The following is a 20,061-nucleotide window of genomic DNA, read 5'->3' as shown; positions in this document are numbered from 1 at the left end:
TACCGCTGTCATATACATACAGTATCAGACCCTTTGTACGGTTTATGCTGCTCAGAGACAGTAGACGGCTTTCTCAGGCCATCCTTTTCCTTTCCCAATAGATATCTTCTGAATGACCAATATGTGAAAGCAATACTTCCTGATTGGTAATCCTTGTTTGATGTTGTCCCTGTAGGGGAACCGAGGGCGAACAGGAGTGGTGGTGGCAGCATACATGCATTACAGCAACATATCAGCCAGGTAAACACATACATCATCACACTTAACAGCACAACACACAAGACAGACAGAGAGAGAGGGGGGGAAGAGGGAAAAGAGGGGAGTGATATAGAGAGGGGAGTGAGAGAGGAGAAAGAGGAGAGTGAGAGAGAGGAGAAAGGAGAGTGAGAGAGAGAGAGGAGAAAGAGGGGAGTGAGAGAGAGGAGAAAGAGGGGAGTGAGAGATAGGAGAAAGAGGAGAGTGAGAGAGAGGAGAAAGGGGAGTGAGAGAGAGAGGAGAAAGAGGGGAGTGAGAGAGAGAGGAGAAAGAGGGGGGTGAGAGAGAGAGAGGAGAAAGAGGGGAGTGAGAGATAGGAGAAAGAGGGGAGTGAGAGAGAGAGGAGAAAGAGGGGAGTGAGAGAGAGAGAGAGAGGAGAAAGAGGGGAGTGACAGGGAGAGGGGAGTGAGCGACAGATAGGAGAGTGAGAGAGAGAGAGGGGGTGAGAGAGGGGGTGAGAGGGAGGGATAGAGAGAAAGAGAAAGAGTCACCATAGAGAAGAGTAGGACAGTCAACAAATAAGCAGATGATGAAGAGTCACACGATTCATGTTATCCACTGATCATTGCATTGCCCCTCCCTACCCAACACGTGAAAACTGTGTACAGTACACAGTGTACCAGCGCTCAGGCTTTTTTTTTTTTTAAACAAAGCAGGCCCTAATTAATTCAATGCAGATAAAGCAAGACAACACTGTGAGTTCACTAAAATGACAACGTCCGCAAAGAGGAGCAGCTTTATGGGTTTTCCTCTATCTGCTATTGGGTCATTAGATATATTGGGTCATTGGATATATTGGGTAATGGTTGTATTGGGTAATTGGTTGTATTGGGTAATTGGTTGTATTGGGTAATGGATGTATTGGGTAATTGGTTGTATTGGGTAATGGATGTATTGGGTAATGGATATATTGGGTAATTGGTTGTATTGGGTAATTGGTTGTATTGGGTAATTGGTTGTATTGGGTAATTGGTTGTATTGGGTAATTGGATATATTGGGTAATTGGTTGTATTGGGTAATGGATGTATTGGGTAATGGATGTATTGGGTAATTGGATGTATTGGGTAATTGGATGTATTGGGTAATTGGATGTATTGGGTAATGGATGTATTGGGTAATGGATGTATTGGGTAATGGATATATTGGGTAATTGGATGTATTGGGTAATTGGATGTATTGGGTAATGGATGTATTGGGTAATGGATGTATTGGGTAATGGATGTATTGGGTCATTGGATGTATTGGGTAATTGGATGTATTGGATAATTGGTTGTATTGGGTAATTGGTTGTGTTGGGTAATGGATGTATTGGGTAATGGATGTATTGGGTAATGGCTGTATTGGCTAATTGAATGTATTGGGACATTGGATGTATTGGGCCCAATTTGTAAGTCGCTCTGGATAAGAGCGTCTGCTGAATGACGTAAATGTAAATGTAATGTGATATATTGTATTGCAGCCATTGGCTGTATTGGGACCATTGGATGTATTGGGCCATTGGATATATTGGGCCATTGGAATGTATTGGACAATTGGATGTATTGGGGCCATTGGATGTATTGGGCCATTAGATGTATTGGGGCCATTAGATGTATAGGGGCCATTGGATGTATTGGGCGTTGGATGTATTGGGCATTGGATGTATAGGGCGTTGGATGTATTGGATCATTGGATGTATTGGGGCCATTAGATGTATTGGGGCCATTGGATGTATTGGGCGTTGGATGTATTGGATCATTAGATGTATTGGACCATTGGATGTATTGGGGCCATTGGATGTATTGGGCGTTGGATGTATTGGGGCCATTGGATGTATTGGGGCCATTGGATGTATTGGGCGTTGGATGTATTGGGCGTTGGATGTATTGGGGCCATTGGATGTATTGGGGCCATTGGATGTATTGGGCGTTGGATGTATTGGGCGTTGGATGTATTGGGCATTGGTTGTATTGGGTAATGGATGTATTGGGTAATGGATGTATTGGGTAATGGATGTATTGGGTAATGGATATATTGGGTAATTGAATGTATTGGACCATTGGATGTATTGGGCGTTGGATGTATTGGGCGTTGGATGTATTGGGGCCATTGGATGTATTGGGGCCATTGGATGTATTGGGACCATTGGAATGTATTGGGCCATTGGCTGTATTGGGCTTTGGATGTATTGGGCGTTGGATGTATTGGGGCCATTGGATGTATTGGGGCCATTGGATGTATTGGGTGTTGGATGTATTGGGCGTTGGATGTATTGGGCATTGGATGTATTGGGGCCATTGGATGTATTAGGCCATTGGATGTATTGGGACCATTGGAATGTATTGGGCCATTGGCTGTATTGGGCTTTGGATGTATTGGGCGTTGGATGTATTGGGGCCATTGGATGTATTGGGGCCATTGGATGTATTGGGTGTTGGATGTATTGGGCGTTGGATGTATTGGGCATTGGATGTATTGGGGCCATTGGATGTATTGGGCCATTGGAATGTATTGGGCGTTGGATGTATTGGGCGTTGGATGTATTGGGCCATTGGATGTATTGGGCCATTGGATGTATTGGGCCATTGGATGTATTGGGGCCATTGGATGTATTGGGCGTTGGATGTATTGGGACCATTGGAATGTATTGGGGGTCACAGGCTCTTGACACTAGCATCTCTTTTTTTAACAGTTAAAATAGAGTTCTTTGAAGAGGTCTATAGATATGACTGAGCACTACGCCCACATACATTTTTTTTTTGTATACTATGGTCTAAATACTGTAGTATTACTATATTCATATACATATATATCTATTTTTGCGGACTTTACTGTAGTATACTATAGAATTCACTGTGGCGGCAGGTAGCCTGGCAGTTAAGAGCGTTGGGCCAGTAACCGAAAGGTTGCTGGTTTGAATCACCGAGCAGACTAGGTGAAAGATCTGTCGATGTGCCCTTGAGCAAGGCACTTAACCCGAATTGCTCCTGTTAGTCGCTCTGGATAAGAGCATCTGCTAAATGACTAAACATTTAAGAATGTATACTATAGTATTCACTGAGTGTTTTGGCGGACATGACTGTAGTATACTGTAGTATTCACTGTACTGTTATGCAGCCATGAACGAAAATATAATCGCAACATGCAACAATTTCAAAGATTTTAATCTGTTACAGTTTAAATAAGGAAATCAGTCAATTTAAATAAATTCATTAGGCCTGAATCTATGGATTTCACCTGACTGGGAATACAGATATGCATCTGTTGGTCACAGATACCTTAAAAAAAAAGGTAGTGGCGTGGATCAGAAAACCTGTCAGTATCTGGTGTGACCACCGTTTGCCTCATGCAGCGTGACATATATCCTTCACATAGAGTTGATCAGGCTGTTGATTGTGGCCTGTGAAATGTTGTCCCACTCCTCTTCAATGGCTGTGCGAAGTTTCTGGATATTGGCGGCAATTGGAACACGCTGTCGTACATGTCGATCCAGAGCATCCCAAACATGCTCAATGTGTAACATGTCTGGTGAGTATGCAGGCCATGGAAGAACTGTGACATTTTCAGCTTCCAGGAATTGTGTACAGATCCTTGCGACATGGAGCCGTGCATTATCATGCTGAAACATTATTATTATTATCTTTTTTTTAACCTTTATTTAACCAGGTAGGCCAGTTGAGAACAAGTTTACAACTGCGACCTGGCCAAGATAAAGCAAAGAAGTGTGACACAAATAACACAGAGTTACGCATGGAATAAACAAACGTACAGTCAATAACACAATAGAAAAGTCTATATACAGTGTGTGCAAATGAAGTAAGATTAGGGAGGTAAGGCAATAAATAGGCCATAGTGGCGAAAAAAATTACAATTTAGCAATTTAACACTGGAGTGATAGATGTGCACAAGATGAATGTTCAAGTAGAGATACTGGGGTGCAAAGGAGCAACAAAAAAACAAAACAATATGGGAATGAGGTAGAAGGGTGGGATAGTTACAGATGGGCTATGTGCAGGTGCAATGATAGGTAACATGCTCTGACAGCTGATGCTTAAAGTTAGTGAGGGAGATATGAGTCTCCAGCTTCAGTGATTTTTGCAATTCGTTCCAGTCATTGGCAGCAGAGAACTGGAAGGAAAGGCGGCCAATAGAGGAGTTGGCTTTGGGGGTGACCAGTGAAATATACCTGCTGGAGCACGTGCTACGGGTGGGTGCTGCTATGGTGACCAGTGAGCTGAGATAAGGCAGAGCTTTGCCTAGCAAAGACTTATAGATGACCTGTAGCCAGTGGGTTTGGCGACGAATATGAAGCGAGGGCCAGCCAACGAGAGCATACAGGTCTCAGTGGTGGATGGTATATGGGGCTTTGGTGACAAAACAGATGGCTATTTTGTAAATGACATCACCGAAGTCAAGGATCGGTAGGATAGTCAGTTTTACGAGGGTATGCTTTGTTGCGAAATAGGAAGTGGATTCTAGATTTCATTTTGGATTGGAGATGCTTAATGTGAGTCTGGAAGGAGAGTTTACAGTCTAACCAGACACCTAGGTATTTGTAGTTGTCCACATAGTCAGAACCGTCCAGAGTAGTGATGCTAGACGGGCGGTCAGGTACGGGCAGTGATCAGTTGAAGAGCATGCATTTAGTTTTACTTGCATTTAAGAGCAGTTGGAGGCCACGGAAGGAGTTTTGTATGGCATTGAAGCTCGTCTGGAGGTTTGTTAACAGTGTCCAAAGAAGGGTCAGAAGTATACAGAATTGTGTCGTCTGCGTAGAGGTGGATCAGAGAATCACCAGCAGCAAGAGCGTCATCATTGATGTATACAGAGAAAAGAGTCGGCCCGAGAATTGAACCCTGTGGCACCTCCATAGAGACTGCCAGAGGTCCGGACAACAGGCCCTCTGATTTGACACACTGAACTCTATCTGAGAAGTAGTTGGTGAACCAGGCGAGGCAGTCATTTGAGAAACCAAGGCTAATTGAGTCTGCCGTTGAGGATGTGGTGATTGACAGAGTCGAAAGCCTTGGCCAGGTCGATGAATATGGCTGCACAGTATTGTCTTTTATCGATGGCGGTTATGATATCGTTTAGGACCTTGAGTGTGGCTGAGGTGCACCCGTGACCAGCTCGGAAGCCAGATTGCATAGCAAAGAAGGTACGGTGGGATTCGAAATGGTCGGTGATCTGTTTGTTAACTTGGCATTCGAAGACCTTAGAATTGCAGGGTAGGATAGATATAGGTCTGTAACAGTTTGGGTCCAGAGTGTCTCCCACTTTGAAGAGGGGGATGACCGCGGCAGCTTTCCAATCTTTGGGGATCTCAGATGATACAAAAGAGAGGTTGAACATGCTAATAAATAGGGGTTGCAACAATTGCAGCGGATAATTTTAGAAAGAGAGGGTCCAGATTGTCTAGCCCAGCTGATTTGTAGGGGTCCAGATTTTGCAGCTCTTTCAGAACATCAGCTATCTGGATTTGGGTGAAGGAGAAGTGGGGGAGGTTTGGGCAAATTGCTGTGGGGGGTGCAGAGCTGTTGACCTGTGTAGCGGTAGCCAGGTGGAAAGCATGGCCGGCCGTAGATAAATGCTTATTGAAATTCTCGATTATCGTAGATTTATCGGTGGTGACAGTGTTTCCTAGCCTCAGTGCAGTGGGCAGCTGAGAGGAGGTGCTCTTATAACATGAGGGGATGGCGGCAGATGAATGTTATCTGTGGGCCTCCGGATCTCATCACGCTATGACTATGTATTCAAATTGACATAGATAAAATACAACTGTGTTCGTTGTCCGTAGTTAATGTCTGCCCATACCATCACCCCATCGCCACTGTGGGGCACTCTGTTCACAATGTTGACATCAGCAAACCGCTCGCCCACATGACGCCCGCCATCTAACTGGTACAGTTGAAACCAGGATTCATCCATGAAGAGCACACTTCTCCAGCATGCCAGTGACCATCAAAGGTGATCATTTGTCCACTGAAGTTGGTCATGGCGCCAAACTGCAGTCAGGTTAAGGTGAGGATGGCGAGCACACAGATGAGCTTCCCTGAGACGGTTTCTGACAGTTTGTGCAGAAATTCTTCGGTTGTGCAAACTCACAGTTTCATCAGCTGTTCAGGTGGCTGGTCTCAGATGATCCCACAGGTGAAAAAGTCGGGTGTGGAAATCCTGCGCTGGCGTGGTTACACTTGGTCTGCAGTTTTGAAGCCGGTTGAATGTACTGGCAAATTCTCTAAAACGATGTTGGAGGCTGATTATGGTAGAGAAATGAACGTTAAATTATCTGGAAACAGCTCTGGTGGACATTACTGCAGTCAACATGCCAATTGCACGCTCCTTTAAAACTTGAGACATCTGTGGCATTATGTTGTGTGACAAAACTGCACATTTTAGAGTGGCCTTTTATTGTGCCCAGCACAAGGTACACCTGTGTAATGATCATGCTGTTTAATCAGCTTTTTGATATACCACACCTGTCAGGTGGATGCATTATCTTGGCGAATGAGAAATGCTCACTAACAGGGATGTAAACAAATGTGTGCACAAAATTTGAGAGAACATTTCTGGTTTCTTTTATTTCGGCTCATGAAATATGGGACCAACACAGATATATAACACATCAACAAGAGTACACCAAATTACTTCTTAGATCTGTTACTTCCACTAGATAGCTTTCTGAAATACAACAGTGCTTTCACAGAGATTCAGCTTATCAAGTTCACAAGATGTCCAAAAACAGTGACAAACGATGTTGTACTTATTTTCAAACCTGTGTTTCTTATGTTCTGGTTGAGATGTTCCCCTCATTAAACAGTAGGCATAGTCTGGTAGTTGTGCCATGTTAGCTAGCCCTAGTCGGCAAGTGTTTCTACAACATACTACAGTAATGTCCACGAAACACTACAGTAAATACTATATTATACTACAGTCATATCTGCAAAAACACTACAGTGAATACTATACAGTCACGTCTTCAAAAACACTGCTGTAAAATGTGTGTGGGTACGAGTTCTGACGAGATGTTTGTCTCTTTGTGTTTAGTGCCGACCAGGCCCTGGACAGGTTCGCCATGAAGAGGTTCTATGAAGACAAAGTACTTCCTGTGGGTCAGCCGTCTCAGAAGAGGTCAGGTTCCCTTCACTTCCTGTCTGACCCCTCTACTTCCTCATTGACCCCACTATAATTTCCTGTTTCATGTCTCTTTATGACTTTGGTCCCAGAGTGACGTGAGATACTCGACCAATAGAGTTCACCTTACTCTCCAAATCACTCTCTTTGTCTTTCTTTCAATTTGTTGACATTTTCTGTAGCTGCAACAGTGGCCTTCTTGTCCTTTTGCGTCCTAATTTATAGAGTTAAGGCAATGTCTGATTCATCCGTGACTATGCATAATGTAATCTTCTGTTGTTGTCTTTGCAACGATTATAAGTAGAGATAGCATGTCCAGTTTACAATGATGGCATGCTAACCCTCTGGTGAATTCTTTTCTCTCGATCCTGTTCTTCCTTGCCCTCTCCTGTTCATCCTTGCCTTCTCCTGTCTCCCTTTCCCCCCCTCTCTCTCTCTCTCTCTCTCTCTCTATTTCTCTCTCTCTATTTCTCTCTCTCCTGTCTCTCTCTCTCTCTCTCTCTCTCTCTCTCTCTCTCTCTCTCTCTCTCTCTCTCTCTCTCTCTCTCTCTCTCTCTCTCTCTCTCCGTCTCTCCCGTCTCTCCTCCAGGTATGTACAGTACTTTAGCGGCCTTCTTTCTGGGCATATCAAGATCAACAACAAACCCCTGTTCCTTCACCACGTCATCATGCACGGCATCCCCAACTTTGAGTCCAAAGGAGGTGAGAGTTGACATGTACACACACACACACACACACACACACACGCACGCACGCAATCTTACTCAGTGTTCTGTGATGGCTTTTCAGGTTGTCGCCCTTTCCTCAAGATCTATCAGGCCATGCAGCCAGTCTACACATCTGGGATCTAGTATGTACACACACACGCACACACACACACACACACACACACACACACACACACACACACACACACACACACACACACACACACACACACACACACACACACACACACACACACACACACACACACACACAGGTTACACCAGTAAATCCATTGTGCGCTTGCCACACGTTATTATGTTTAGCTAGCCTCCCCAGCCCCAGTCTTTAGTTCCACAGCCCCAGTCTCTAGTTCCCCAGCCCCAGTCTTTAGTTCCACAGCCCCAGTCTCTAGTTCCCCAGCCCCAGTCTCTAGTTCCCCAGCCCCAGTCTCTAGTTCCACAGCCCCAGTCTCTAGTTCCCCAGCCCCAGTCTCTAGTTCCCCAGCCCCAGTCTCTAGTTCCCCAGCCCCAGTCTCTAGTTCCCCAGCCCCAGTCTCTAGTTCCCCAGCCCCAGTCTCTAGTTCCCCAGCCCCAGTCTCTAGTTCCCCAGCCCCAGTCTCTAGTTCCCCAGCCCCAGTCTCTAGTTCCACAGCCCCAGTCTCTAGTTCCCCAGCCCCAGTCTCTAGTTCCCCAGGCTCAGTCTCTTGTTCCCCAGCCCCAGTCTCTAGTTCCCCAGCCCCAGTCTCTAGTTCCCCAGGCTCAGTCTTTAGTTCCCCAGCCCCAGTCTCTAGTTCCCCAGCCCCAGTCTCTAGTTCCACAGCCCCAGTCTTTAGTTCCCCAGCCCCAGTCTCTAGTTCCCCAGCCCCAGTCTCTAGTTCCCCAGCCCCAGTCTCTAGTTCCCCAGCCCCAGTCTCTAGTTCCCCAGCCCCAGTCTCTAGTTCCCCAGGCTCAGTCTCTTGTTCCCCAGCCCCAGTCTCTAGTTCCACAGCCCCAGTCTCTAGTACCCCAGCCCCAGTATGTAGTTCCACAGCCCCAGTCTCTAGTTCCCCAGCCCCAGTCTCTAGTTCCACAGCCCCAGTCTCTAGTTCCACAGCCCCAGTCTCTAGTTCCACAGCCCCAGTCTCTTGTTCCACAGCCCCAGTCTCTAGTTCCCCAGCCCCAGTCTCTAGTTCCACAGCCCCAGTCTCTAGTTCCCCAGCCCAGTCTCTAGTTCCACAGCCCCAGTCTCTAGTTCCCCAGCCCCAGTCTCTAGTTCCCCAGCCCCAGTCTCTAGTTCCCCAGCCCCAGTCTCTAGTTCCCCAGTCTCTAGTTCCCCAGTCTATAGTTCCCCAGTCTCTAGTTCCCCAGCCCCAGTCTCTAGTTCCACAGCCCCAGTCTCTTGTTCCACAGCCCCAGTCTCTAGTTCCCCAGCCCCAGTCTCTAGTTCCCCAGTCTCTAGCTCCCCAGCCCCATTCTCTAGTTCCACAGCCCCAGTCTCTAGTTCCCCAGCCCCCGTCTCTCATTCCACAGCCCCAGTCTCTCGTTCCCCAGCCCCAGTCTCTAGTTCCCCAGCCCCAGTCTCTAGTTCCCCAGCCCCAGTCTCTAGTTCCACAGCCCCAGCCTCTAGTTCCCCAGCCCCAGTCTCTAGTTCCCCAGCCCCAGTCTCTAGTTCCCCAGCCCCAGTCTCTAGTTCCCCAGCCCAGTCTCTAGTTCCCCAGCCCCAGTCCCCAGCCCCAGCCCCAGTCTCTAGTTCCCCAGCCCCAGTCTCTAGTTCCCCAGCCCAGTCTCTAGTTCCACAGCCCCAGTCTCTAGTTCCCCAGCCCCAGGCTCTAGTTCCCCAGTCTCTAGTTCCCCATCCCCAGTCTCTAGTTCCCCAGGCTCAGTCTCTAGTTCCCCAGCCCCAGTCTCTAGTTCCCCAGCCCCAGCCTCTAGTTCCCCAGCCCCAGTCTCTAGTTCCCCAGCCCCAGTCTCTAGTTCCCCAGCCCCAGTCTCTAGTTCCCCAGCCCCAGTCTCTAGTTCCCCAGCCCCAGTCTCTAGTTCCACAGCCCCAGTCTCTAGTTCCACAGCCCCAGTCTCTAGTTCCCCAGGCTCAGTCTCTAGTTCCCCAGCCCCAGTCTCTAGTTCCCCAGTCTCTAGTTCCCCAGTCTATAGTTCCCCAGTCTCTAGTTCCCCAGCCCCAGTCTCTAGTTCCACAGCCCCAGTCTCTTGTTCCACAGCCCCAGTCTCTAGTTCCCCAGCCCCAGTCTCTAGTTCCCCAGTCTCTAGTTCCCCAGCCCCAGTCTCTAGTTCCCCAGCCCCAGTCTCTCATTCCACAGCCCCAGTCTCTCGTTCCCCAGCCCCAGTCTCTAGTTCCCCAGCCCCAGTCTCTAGTTCCCCAGCCCCAGTCTCTAGTTCCACAGCCCCAGCCTCTAGTTCCCCAGCCCCAGTCTCTAGTTCCCCAGCCCCAGTCTCTAGTTCCCCAGCCCCAGTCTCTAGTTCCCCAGCCCAATCTCTAGTTCCCCAGCCCCAGTCTCTAGTTCCCCAGCGACCAGCCTCTAGTTCCCCAGCCCCAGGCTCTAGTTCCCCAGTTTCTAGTTCCCCAGCCCCAGTCTCTAGTTCCCCAGGCTCAGTCTCTAGTTCCCCAGCCCCAGTCTCTAGTTCCCCAGGCTCAGTCTCTAGTTCCCCAGCCCCAGTCTCTAGTTCCCCAGGCTCAGTCTCTAGTTCCCCAGCCCCAGTCTCTAGTTCCCCAGGCTCAGTCTCTAGTTCCCCAGCCCCAGTCTCTAGTTCCCCATCCCCAGTCTCTAGTTCCCCAGCCCCAGCCTCTAGTTCCCCAGGCTCAGTCTTTAGTTCCCCAGCCCCAGCCTCTAGTTCGCCAGCCCCAGTCTCTAGTTCCCCAGCCCCAGTCTCTAGTTCCCCAGCCCCAGTCTCTAGTTCCCCAGCCCCAGTCTCTAGTTCCCCAGCCCCAGTCTCTAGTTCCCCAGCCCCAGTCTCTAGTTCCACAGCCCCAGTCTCTAGTTCCCCAGCCCCAGTCTCTAGTTCCCCAGCCCCAGTCTCTAGTTCCCCACCTCCAGTCTCTAGTTCCACAGCCCCAGTCTCTAGTTCCCCACCTCCAGCATCTAGTTCCACAGCTCCAGATTCTAGTTCCTCAGTCTGTAGTTCCCCAGCCCCAGTCTCTCGTTCCCCAGACCCAGTCTGTAGTTCCCCAGCCTCAGCTGTTCCAGCCTAGTGTTATGATCAGTAGTAGTGTTATTAGTAACTTGAGGAGCCAGTGAAATAAGTAGACAGGGATGTGTGTGGATGCCCCAGGGCCTTGCTGAAGGACGTCTACATCTTCCCAGGCCCGGGCAGGCAGTGATGGATTATACAGCTTTAAGCAGACTTTTGAGCTCACAGGAAGGCATGCCCACAGATGGCAGCACCCCGGGTGGGACTCATCATGTGGTCTCCTCCACTTTTCCTTCCTTCCTTCCTTCCTTCCTTCCTTCCTTCCTTCCTTCCTTCCTTCCTTCCTTCCTTCCTTCCTTCCTTCCTTCCTTCCTTCCTTCCTTTCTTTTTCTTACTTTCCTTCTTTCCTTGTCTATGCAATAATAACACGTTTCTTTCCCTGTATCTCCATGTATGTGTATATGCATATTTCCTGTGTGTGTGTGTGTGTGTGTGTGTGTGTGTGTGTCACGCATATGTGCATACCCAATTTGTGTGTACCTGTGTGTGTACTAAGCCAGAACGTTACCTTCAGCCAGAACGTTACCCTCAACCAGAATATTACCCTCAACCAGAATATTACCCTCTACCAGAACATTACCCTCAACCAGAACATTACCCTCAGCCAGAACATTACCCTCAGCCAGAACATTGCCCTCAACCAGAATATTACCCTCAACCAGAATATTACCCTCAACCAGAACATTACCCTCAACCAGAACATTACCCTCAGCCAGACCATTACCCTCAGCCAGAACGTTACCCTCAACCAGAATATTACCCTCAACCAGAACATTACCCTCAACCAGAACATTACCCTCAGCCAGACCATTACCCTCAGCCAGAACGTTACCCTCAGCCAGAACATTAGCTTTATCCAAAACATTACCCTCAGCCAGACCAATACCCTCCACCAGAACATTACCCTCAGCCAGAATGTTACCCTCAGCCAGAACGTTACCCTCCGCCAGAACTTTACTCTCAGCCAGATTAATACTCTCAGCCAGAACGTTACCCTCAGCCAGAACATTACCCTCCGCCAGAACATTACTCTCAGCCAGAACAATACTCTCAGCCAGAATGTTACCCACAGCCAGAACGTTACCCTCCGCCAGAGCATAGTTGTCAAGATCTACTACACTGATCATACGTCTAGGTAACTGATGCGTTAATTTAACAGAGGTGTGCGTCTGTGTTTGGTGTCGCATTCAAAACAGTAACCCGTGTGTGTTTGGATGTGTGTTTATAGTGGTGGTGTGTTCAAGAGAGTACGACATGTTTTTGTGTTTCTGTGTTTGGTGTGGAGTGGAGTGGTGGTTCATTGTGTGTGTTGGTTGATAGCGTGATGGTGTGGTGTGTTCACACGGCTCTGTGTGTGTGTTGGTTGATAGCGTGATGGTGTGTTCACAAAGCTCTGTGTGTGTGTTGGTTGATAGCGTGATGGTGTGGTGTGTTCACAAGGCTCTGTGTGTGTGTTGGTTGAAAGCGTGATGGTGTGGTGTGTTCACAAAGCTCTGTGTGTGTGTTGGTTGATAGCGTGATGGTGTGGTGTGTTCACAAGGCTCTGTGTGTGTGTTGGTTGATAGCGTGATGGTGTGGTGTGTTCACAAGGCTCTGTGTGTGTGTTGGTTGAAAGCGTGATGGTGTGTTCACAAGGCTCTGTGTGTGTGTTGGTTGATAGCGTGATGGTGTGGTGTGTTCACAAGGCTCTGTGTGTGTGTTGGTTGAAAGCGTGATGGTGTGTTCACAAGGCTCTGTGTGTGTGTTGGTTGATAGCGTGATGGTGTGGTGTGTTCACACGGCTCTGTGTGTGTGTTGGTTGATAGCGTGATGGTGTGTTCACAAAGCTCTGTGTGTGTGTTGGTTGATAGCGTGATGGTGTGGTGTGTTCACAAGGCTCTGTGTGTGTGTTGGTTGAAAGCGTGATGGTGTGGTGTGTTCACAAAGCTCTGTGTGTGTGTTGGTTGATAGCGTGATGGTGTGGTGTGTTCACAAGGCTCTGTGTGTGTGTTGGTTGAAAGCGTGATGGTGTGTTCACAAGGCTCTGTGTGTGTGTTGGTTGATAGCGTGATGGTGTGTTTACAAAGCTCTGTGTGTGTGTTGGTTGATAGCGTGATGGTGTGGTGTGTTCACAAGGCTCTGTGTGTGTGTTGGTTGAAAGCGTGATGGTGTGGTGTGTTCACAAGGCTCTGTGTGTGTGTTGGTTGAGAGCGTGATGGTGTGGTGTGTTCACAAGGCTCTGTGTGTGTGTTGGTTGATAGCGTGATGGTGTGGTGTGTTCACAAGGCTCTGTGTGTGTGTTGGTTGATAGCGTGATGGTGTGGTGTGTTCACAAGGCTCTGTGTGTGTGTAGGTTAATAGCGTGATGGTGTGGTGTGTTCACAAGGCTCTCTGTGTGTGTTTCCAGTAGTGTCCAGGGAGACAGCCAGACCAGTGTCTGCATCACCATTGAGCCTGGCCTGCTGCTGAAAGGGGACATTCTGGTAAGGACCATCAGCTCCTCACTGAGTGACATGGAGAAGTATGACATGTACTGTACATAGCCTTTGGGAGTGTGTAGTATGGTAATGTATTATGCCCCCTAGAAATTAGGAGATAGTGGATTGACCTCTGTCATTAAGACGGAATGCAATTTATTGTGTCCAAAAACAGTATGTTTGTCCTTAAGACTTTTATAGTCCCCATTAATAAAACAGCAGGGCTGTAAAAACTAGAGGACAGTTGGCATGAGTCCTATACCTCAGTTTAACTACCCTCATTAGCACACGATATCCAGGCTGTAAACTAGCATGTCAAAATGACGTCCTCTTCAAGACCAGGCTGGAAATGTTAGAGTTTTTATTAGAGTTTTAAGACAAGAAGAAGAATAATACTTTGTAGTCCATTCTCCTCTTCAGCACAGACACAGAGACATGTAGCTTCAGTTTCCTAGTGTATCAACAACTGATTCATTTGGCATGTACAAATCAAGGCAATTTAAAAGAAGCACTCACCGAAGGCAATACCGTTTGGCCCCCAACAGACACTGTAGCAGCAGGCCTGTAGCTACATATGAAGACACTGAGGTCAGGACCTCTCTCATTTTAAAAAAATGAGAAAAACATTAAAAATATATATTGCTGCAGTTTGTCTTGTTATAATTCACTGACAGTTACTCAAGTAGCCTCCCACTGGGCAAAAACTGGTTGAATCTACGTTGTTTTTACTTCATTTCAACAACAACAAAATCTATTTGATGACATTGAATCAACGGGAAAAACTGATTGGATTTGCATAAAGTCATTGATGTAAGGGAATTTCATATGTTTTTCACCTAACTTTAACCTAAATCCAATGACATGGTGAATTGTTTTGTTGAATTCACTTTACAACTCAACCAAATTTAAATCAAAACTAGAAGTTGGACTGATGTCTGTGCCCAGTGGGCATTGGTAAATAGTCTAGTTAGTCTAGCCAGCTATCTAAACTTGTATCATGACCGAATTACCAACCGGGCATGCAGGGCACGTGCCCAGGGGCCCTGACCTCCAGGGGGCCCCCATTGATTTTGTTAGTCACTCTCACTCAGATATCATATTAACATGGCATAGGTCATGGCAAAATGTGTAGAATTGCAGGAAATTAGATTTTAAAACTGCAAAAACGTCTCCCCACGCCATGGCAAAATGTGTAGAATTGCAGTAAATTAGCTTTAAAACGCAAAATAAATAAATATATAATCTGTAAAGCAAACGTATTTGTTAACATTTTGTTAATACAATGGCACATAGAATGACGCTGGAGAGACGAAGCAGGTACGGGGAGTAAAACATTTAATAAAAAACGGACATGGAACGAGACAGGAACAGCGTCAGCAAACGAGTAACACAAACAAAAAACAATTAATGCAGCAGCAGGGAACAGAGCAGGGAACTGACAAATATAGGGGAGGAAATAAACAGGTAATGACTGAGTCCAGGTGACTCCAATATCGCTGATGCGCGTGACGAGGGAAGGCAGGTGTGCGTAATTGATGACAGGAGTGCGTGATGCAGGGCAGCCTGGCGCCCTCATGCGCCTGGGGAGGGAAGAGCGGGAGCAGACGTGACATAACATATTTTTTCTGCCAACAGATCCCTCCGTACGTATTCAATTATAGTTTTTAATCCCGGTCCTGAGTTAATATGAGTTATTGTGTTGCGGCTATTTGCATAGCTAATAGGCTGTGTGTTTGTAGACTGACCAGAGTTTTCTTTTAATTGTACAGAAATGCAGTGGATGAGTGTCAACTGCCCCCTTCTCCCCATAATATGACGTTGTCTTTAAAAACTGTTCTACTTTACTTCTTGACTAAATTCTAGCTGTAGTCACAGGGGCAGGTTTTCATGCATTGTGTTTTCTGTTTACAACATATCAACACTGTCAACATGTTTATTTGCCTTTATAACCTAGCATATTTCATATTGAAGGACATTCTGAATCAGTTTGTCATTGTGTCTTTTTCTTCCGCTTCTCCTCAAACTAGGCTCACTAGCATTGCCCCTCCCCCAGAACCCCAGTGGGAGGAATATATATCCCATGGCGCCACACAACAGCCGCAGGCCATTTGTTTCCTCTCTTTCCTCATCTAGAGTTGTTTGTTTTGTCTCTGCAAATAAAATATTTTTTAGTTCCTTCAACTTCTACCCAATGGCTTAATCACAGCTGAGGAAGGCTGGTTCATGGAAGTGAACGTTTCCATCATGTGACGAGGACATTTAACTGGGCTAAACGCTGTGCATTGTTTCACTTCACCTACAGTTGAAGTCGGAAGTTTACATACACTTAGGTTGGAGTCATTAAAACTCATTTTTCCAAAAATTGTTTACAGACAGATTATTTCACTTATAATTAATTCACTGTATCACAATTCCAGTTGGTCAGAAGTTTACATACACTAAGTTGACTGTGCCTTTATACAGCTTGGAAAATTCCAGAAAATTATGTCATGGCTTTAGAAGCTTCTGATAGGCTAATTGACATAATTTGAGTCAATTGGAGGTGTACCTGTGGATGTATTTCAAGGCCTACCTTCAAACTCATTGCCTCGTTGCTTGAGATCATGGGAAAATCAAAAGCAATCAGCCAAGACCTCAGAAAAAAATGGTATACCTCCACAGGTCTGGTTCATCCTTGTTCATCCACGTTCATCTGTACAAGCAATAGTACGCAAGTATAAACACCATGGGACCACGCAGTTGTCATACCGCTTAGGAAGGAGACGTGTTCTGTCTCCTAGAGATTAACATACTTTGGTGTGAAAAGTGCAAATCAATCCCAGAACAACAGCAAAGGACCTTGTGAAGATGCTGAAGGAAATTGGTACAAAAGTATCTAATCCACAGTAAAACGAGTCCTATATCGACATAACCTAAAAGGCTGCTCAGCAAGGAAGAAGCCACTCCTCCAAAACCGCCATAAAAAAGCCAGAATACGGTTTGCAACTGCACATGGGAACAAAAGTCGTACTTTTTGGAGAAATGTCCTCTGGTCTGATGAAACAGAAATAAAACTGATTGGCCATAATGACCATCGTTATGTTTAGAGGAAAAAGGGGGACGCTTGCAAGCCGAAGTACACCCTCCCAACCGTGAAGCCCGGGGGTGGCAGCATCATGTTGTGGGGGTGCTTTGCTGCAGGAGGGACTGGTGCACTTCACAAAATAGATGGCGGATCATGAGGAAGGAAAATTATGTGATTATATTGAAGCAACACCTCAAGACATCAGTCAGGAAGTTAAAGCGTGGTCGCAAATGGGTCTTCCAAATGGACAATGACCCCAAACATACTTCCAAAGTTGTGGCAAAATGGCTTAAGGACAACAAAGTCAAGGTATTGGAGTGGCCATCACAAAGCCCTGACCTCAATCCTATAGAAAATTTGTGGGCAGAACTGAAAAAGCGTGTGCGAGCGAGGAGGCCTACAAACCTGACTCAGTTACAGCAGCTCTGTCAGGAGGAATTGGCGAAAATTCACCCAACTTATTGTGGGAAGCTTTTGGAAGGCTACCCCAAGCGTTTCACCCAAGTTGAACAATTTAAACGCAATGCTACCAAATACTAATTGAGTGTATATAAACTTCTGACTCACTGGGAATGTGATGAAATAAATAAAAGCTGAAATAAATCATTCTTTCTACTATTATTCTGACATTTCACATTCTTAAAAGAAAGTGGTGATCCTACCTGACCTAAGACAGGGAATTTTTACTAGGATTAAATGCCAGGAATTGTGAAAAACTGAGTTTAAATGTATTTTGCTAAGGTGTATGTAAACTTCCGACTTCAACTGTAGGTTGAGCCCAGCGTTCAGCTTGGTTTAACCAGGCTAGATGTGTAACATGTACACCAAAGCAATCTAATAGGCCATGACGAACAGAGGCTGTTGCGACCAACAATTTCTGAAAATGTTAAAATGTTTTGAAACTGAAAACTAAAATGTCCGTTTCTTATTAGACTATTCCAGGTATTCCCTCCCTGCTGTTTCCATTTTCTGCAAAATGAACCTGACCCATATCCTATCAGGGTTATGTGTCACGTCCTGACCAGTGAAAAGGGTCATTTGCCACAGTAGAATGGTCAGGGTGTGGCAGGGGGGTTGTTTTGTGTGTTTTGTGTTTTTTTGGTTCTAGGGGAATTTGTTCTAGTTTTCTATTTCTATGTTTCGTTTTCCATGTTTGGCCGAGTATGGTTTCCAATCAGAGGCTTTCGTTATCTCTGATTGGAAGCCATACTTAGGCAGCCTGTTTTCCTTTGGGTTTTGTGGGTGGTTATTTTCCGTTTAGTTATTGTACCTGACGGAACTGTTGGTCGTTTGTTATTTTGTAAAGTGTTTCTCATTAAAGTATCAAGAATGAGCTTGTAACGTCTTGTCTGTAGTGTGGCGGAAAGAAGCGCTGGAAAGAGCGAACACTGTGGTAATTTTAATAAAACCACCTGTACAAAATAAAAGGTCTCCCAACAACAGGGAAAAATACAATTGACAAGCACAGTCGAACAAACGCAGTCGACACACAGAAAAACAATCCCGCACAATAGGGTGCGGGCCAGCTGAACTAAATAGCCCTCTTAATTGCCTAACTCAGGGCAGGTGAGAAAACATAAAAAAAGGGAAAAACAAAAAGGGAATCGGTGGTAGCTAATAGGCCGGTGACGGCGACTGCCGAGCGCCACCCGAGCGGGAGGGGGCGCCACCGTCGGTAGGAATCGTGACAGTACCCCCCTCCTGACGCGCGGCCCCTGCAGCGCGCCGACACCGTCCTTGAGGCCGACCCGGAGGACGAGGCGCAGGGCGATCCGGACGGAGGCGGTGGAACTCCTTCAACATGGATGGGTCCAAGACGTCCTCCGCCGGCAACCAGCACCTCTCCTCCGGACCGTACCCCTCCCAGTCTACGAGGTACTGCAGGCCCCCCGCCCGGCGTCTCGAGTCCAGAATGGCCCTTACGCTGTACGCCGGGGACCCCCCGATGTCCAGGGGGGGGTGGAGGGACCTCCGGCACCTCATCTTCTTGTAGGGGACCAGCCACCACCGGCCTGAGGAGAGACACATGAAACGAGGGGTTAATACGGTAATAGGAAGGGAGTTGCAACCGATAACACACCTCGTTTATCCTCCTCAGGACTTTGAAGGGCCCCACACACTGCGGCCCCAGCTTCCGGCAGGGCACGCGGAGAGACAGGTTCCGGGTCGATAGCCAGACCCTGTCACCCGGTGCGAACACCGGCGCCTCACTGCGGTGGCGGTCAGCACTCCTTTTCTGCCTAGCACTGGCCTCCTTCAGTGAGTCCTGTACTGCTTTCCAGGTCTCCTTGGAGTGCTGAACCCAGTCCTCCACCGCAGGAGCCTCGGTCTGGCTCTGGTGCCATGGGGCACACACTGGAAGGGTGACATGTTAGTAGAGGAGTGGCGAAGTGAGTTCTGGGCTAACTCTGCCCAAGGAATATACCTCGCCCACTCCCCTGGCCGGTCCCGGCAATACGACCTCAGGAACCTGCCCACCTCCTGGTTCACCCTCTCCGCCTGCCCATTGCTCTCGGGGTGATAACCGGAGGTTAAACTGACCGAGACCCCCAGCCGCTCCATAAACGCCTTCCAGACACTGGATGTGAACTGGGAACCCCGATCAGAGACAATATCCTCCGGCACCCCGTAGTGCCGGAAGACATGGGTAAATAGGGCCTCCGCAGTCTGCAGGGCCGTAGGGAGACCGGGCAAGGGGAGGAGACGGCAGGACTTAGAAAACCGATCCACAACCACCAGAATCGCAGTGTTCCCCTGAAAGGGGGGAAGATCTGTCACGAAGTCGATAGACAGGTGCGACCATGGCCGTTGCGGAACGGGGAGGGGCTGTAACTTCCCTCTCGGTAAATGCCTAGGAGCCTTACTCTGGGCACACACCGAACAGGAAGAGACATATGACCTCACGTCCTTAGCCAAGGTGGGCCACCAATACTTCCCCCTTAGACTCCGCACTGTCCTCTCTACACCAGGATGACCCGCCGCAGGTAGCGTGTGCGCCCACCGAATCAACCGATCGTGAACATCGAGCGGCACATACATGCGCCCCACGGGCACCTGCGCAGGCGCAGGTTCCAACACTAGTGCCCGCTCGATGTCCGCGTCCACCTCCCACACCACTGGTGCCACCAGCCTAGACGCTGGAATGATGGGAGTTGGATCGATGGGGCGGTCATCCGTGTCATACAGACGGGACAGCCCGTCGGCTTTAGTATTAAGGGAACCCGGTCTATATGAGATGGTAAACCTAAACCGGGCGAAGAACATGGCCCACCTTGCCTGATG

At 47.6% G+C, this 20,061-nt stretch overlaps 1 protein-coding gene across 10 annotated transcripts in view; it reads left to right on the top strand.

Moving 5' to 3' along the window:
- The window catches only part of LOC106586822 (tensin-1), a 322,014-nt gene that overhangs the window by 233,231 nt on the left and 68,722 nt on the right, over window positions 1-20,061 (top strand). For all 10 annotated transcript variants that reach the window (XM_045707330.1, XM_045707331.1, XM_045707329.1 and 7 more), the window contains 5 exons: window positions 176-240; window positions 7,283-7,366; window positions 7,959-8,071; window positions 8,159-8,219; window positions 13,646-13,721. In XM_045707330.1, coding sequence (XP_045563286.1) covers window positions 176-240; window positions 7,283-7,366; window positions 7,959-8,071; window positions 8,159-8,219; window positions 13,646-13,721 — 399 coding nt within the window. The remainder of the gene's footprint in view (window positions 1-175; window positions 241-7,282; window positions 7,367-7,958; window positions 8,072-8,158; window positions 8,220-13,645; window positions 13,722-20,061) is intronic.

Source organism: Salmo salar, chromosome ssa25 (genome assembly GCF_905237065.1).
Source record: "Salmo salar chromosome ssa25, Ssal_v3.1, whole genome shotgun sequence".
In the NCBI taxonomy this organism is placed as follows: Eukaryota; Metazoa; Chordata; class Actinopteri; order Salmoniformes; family Salmonidae; genus Salmo; species Salmo salar.
The sequence above is the reverse complement of the archived record's forward strand: the minus strand, read 5'-3'. Positions and strand labels throughout refer to the sequence as shown.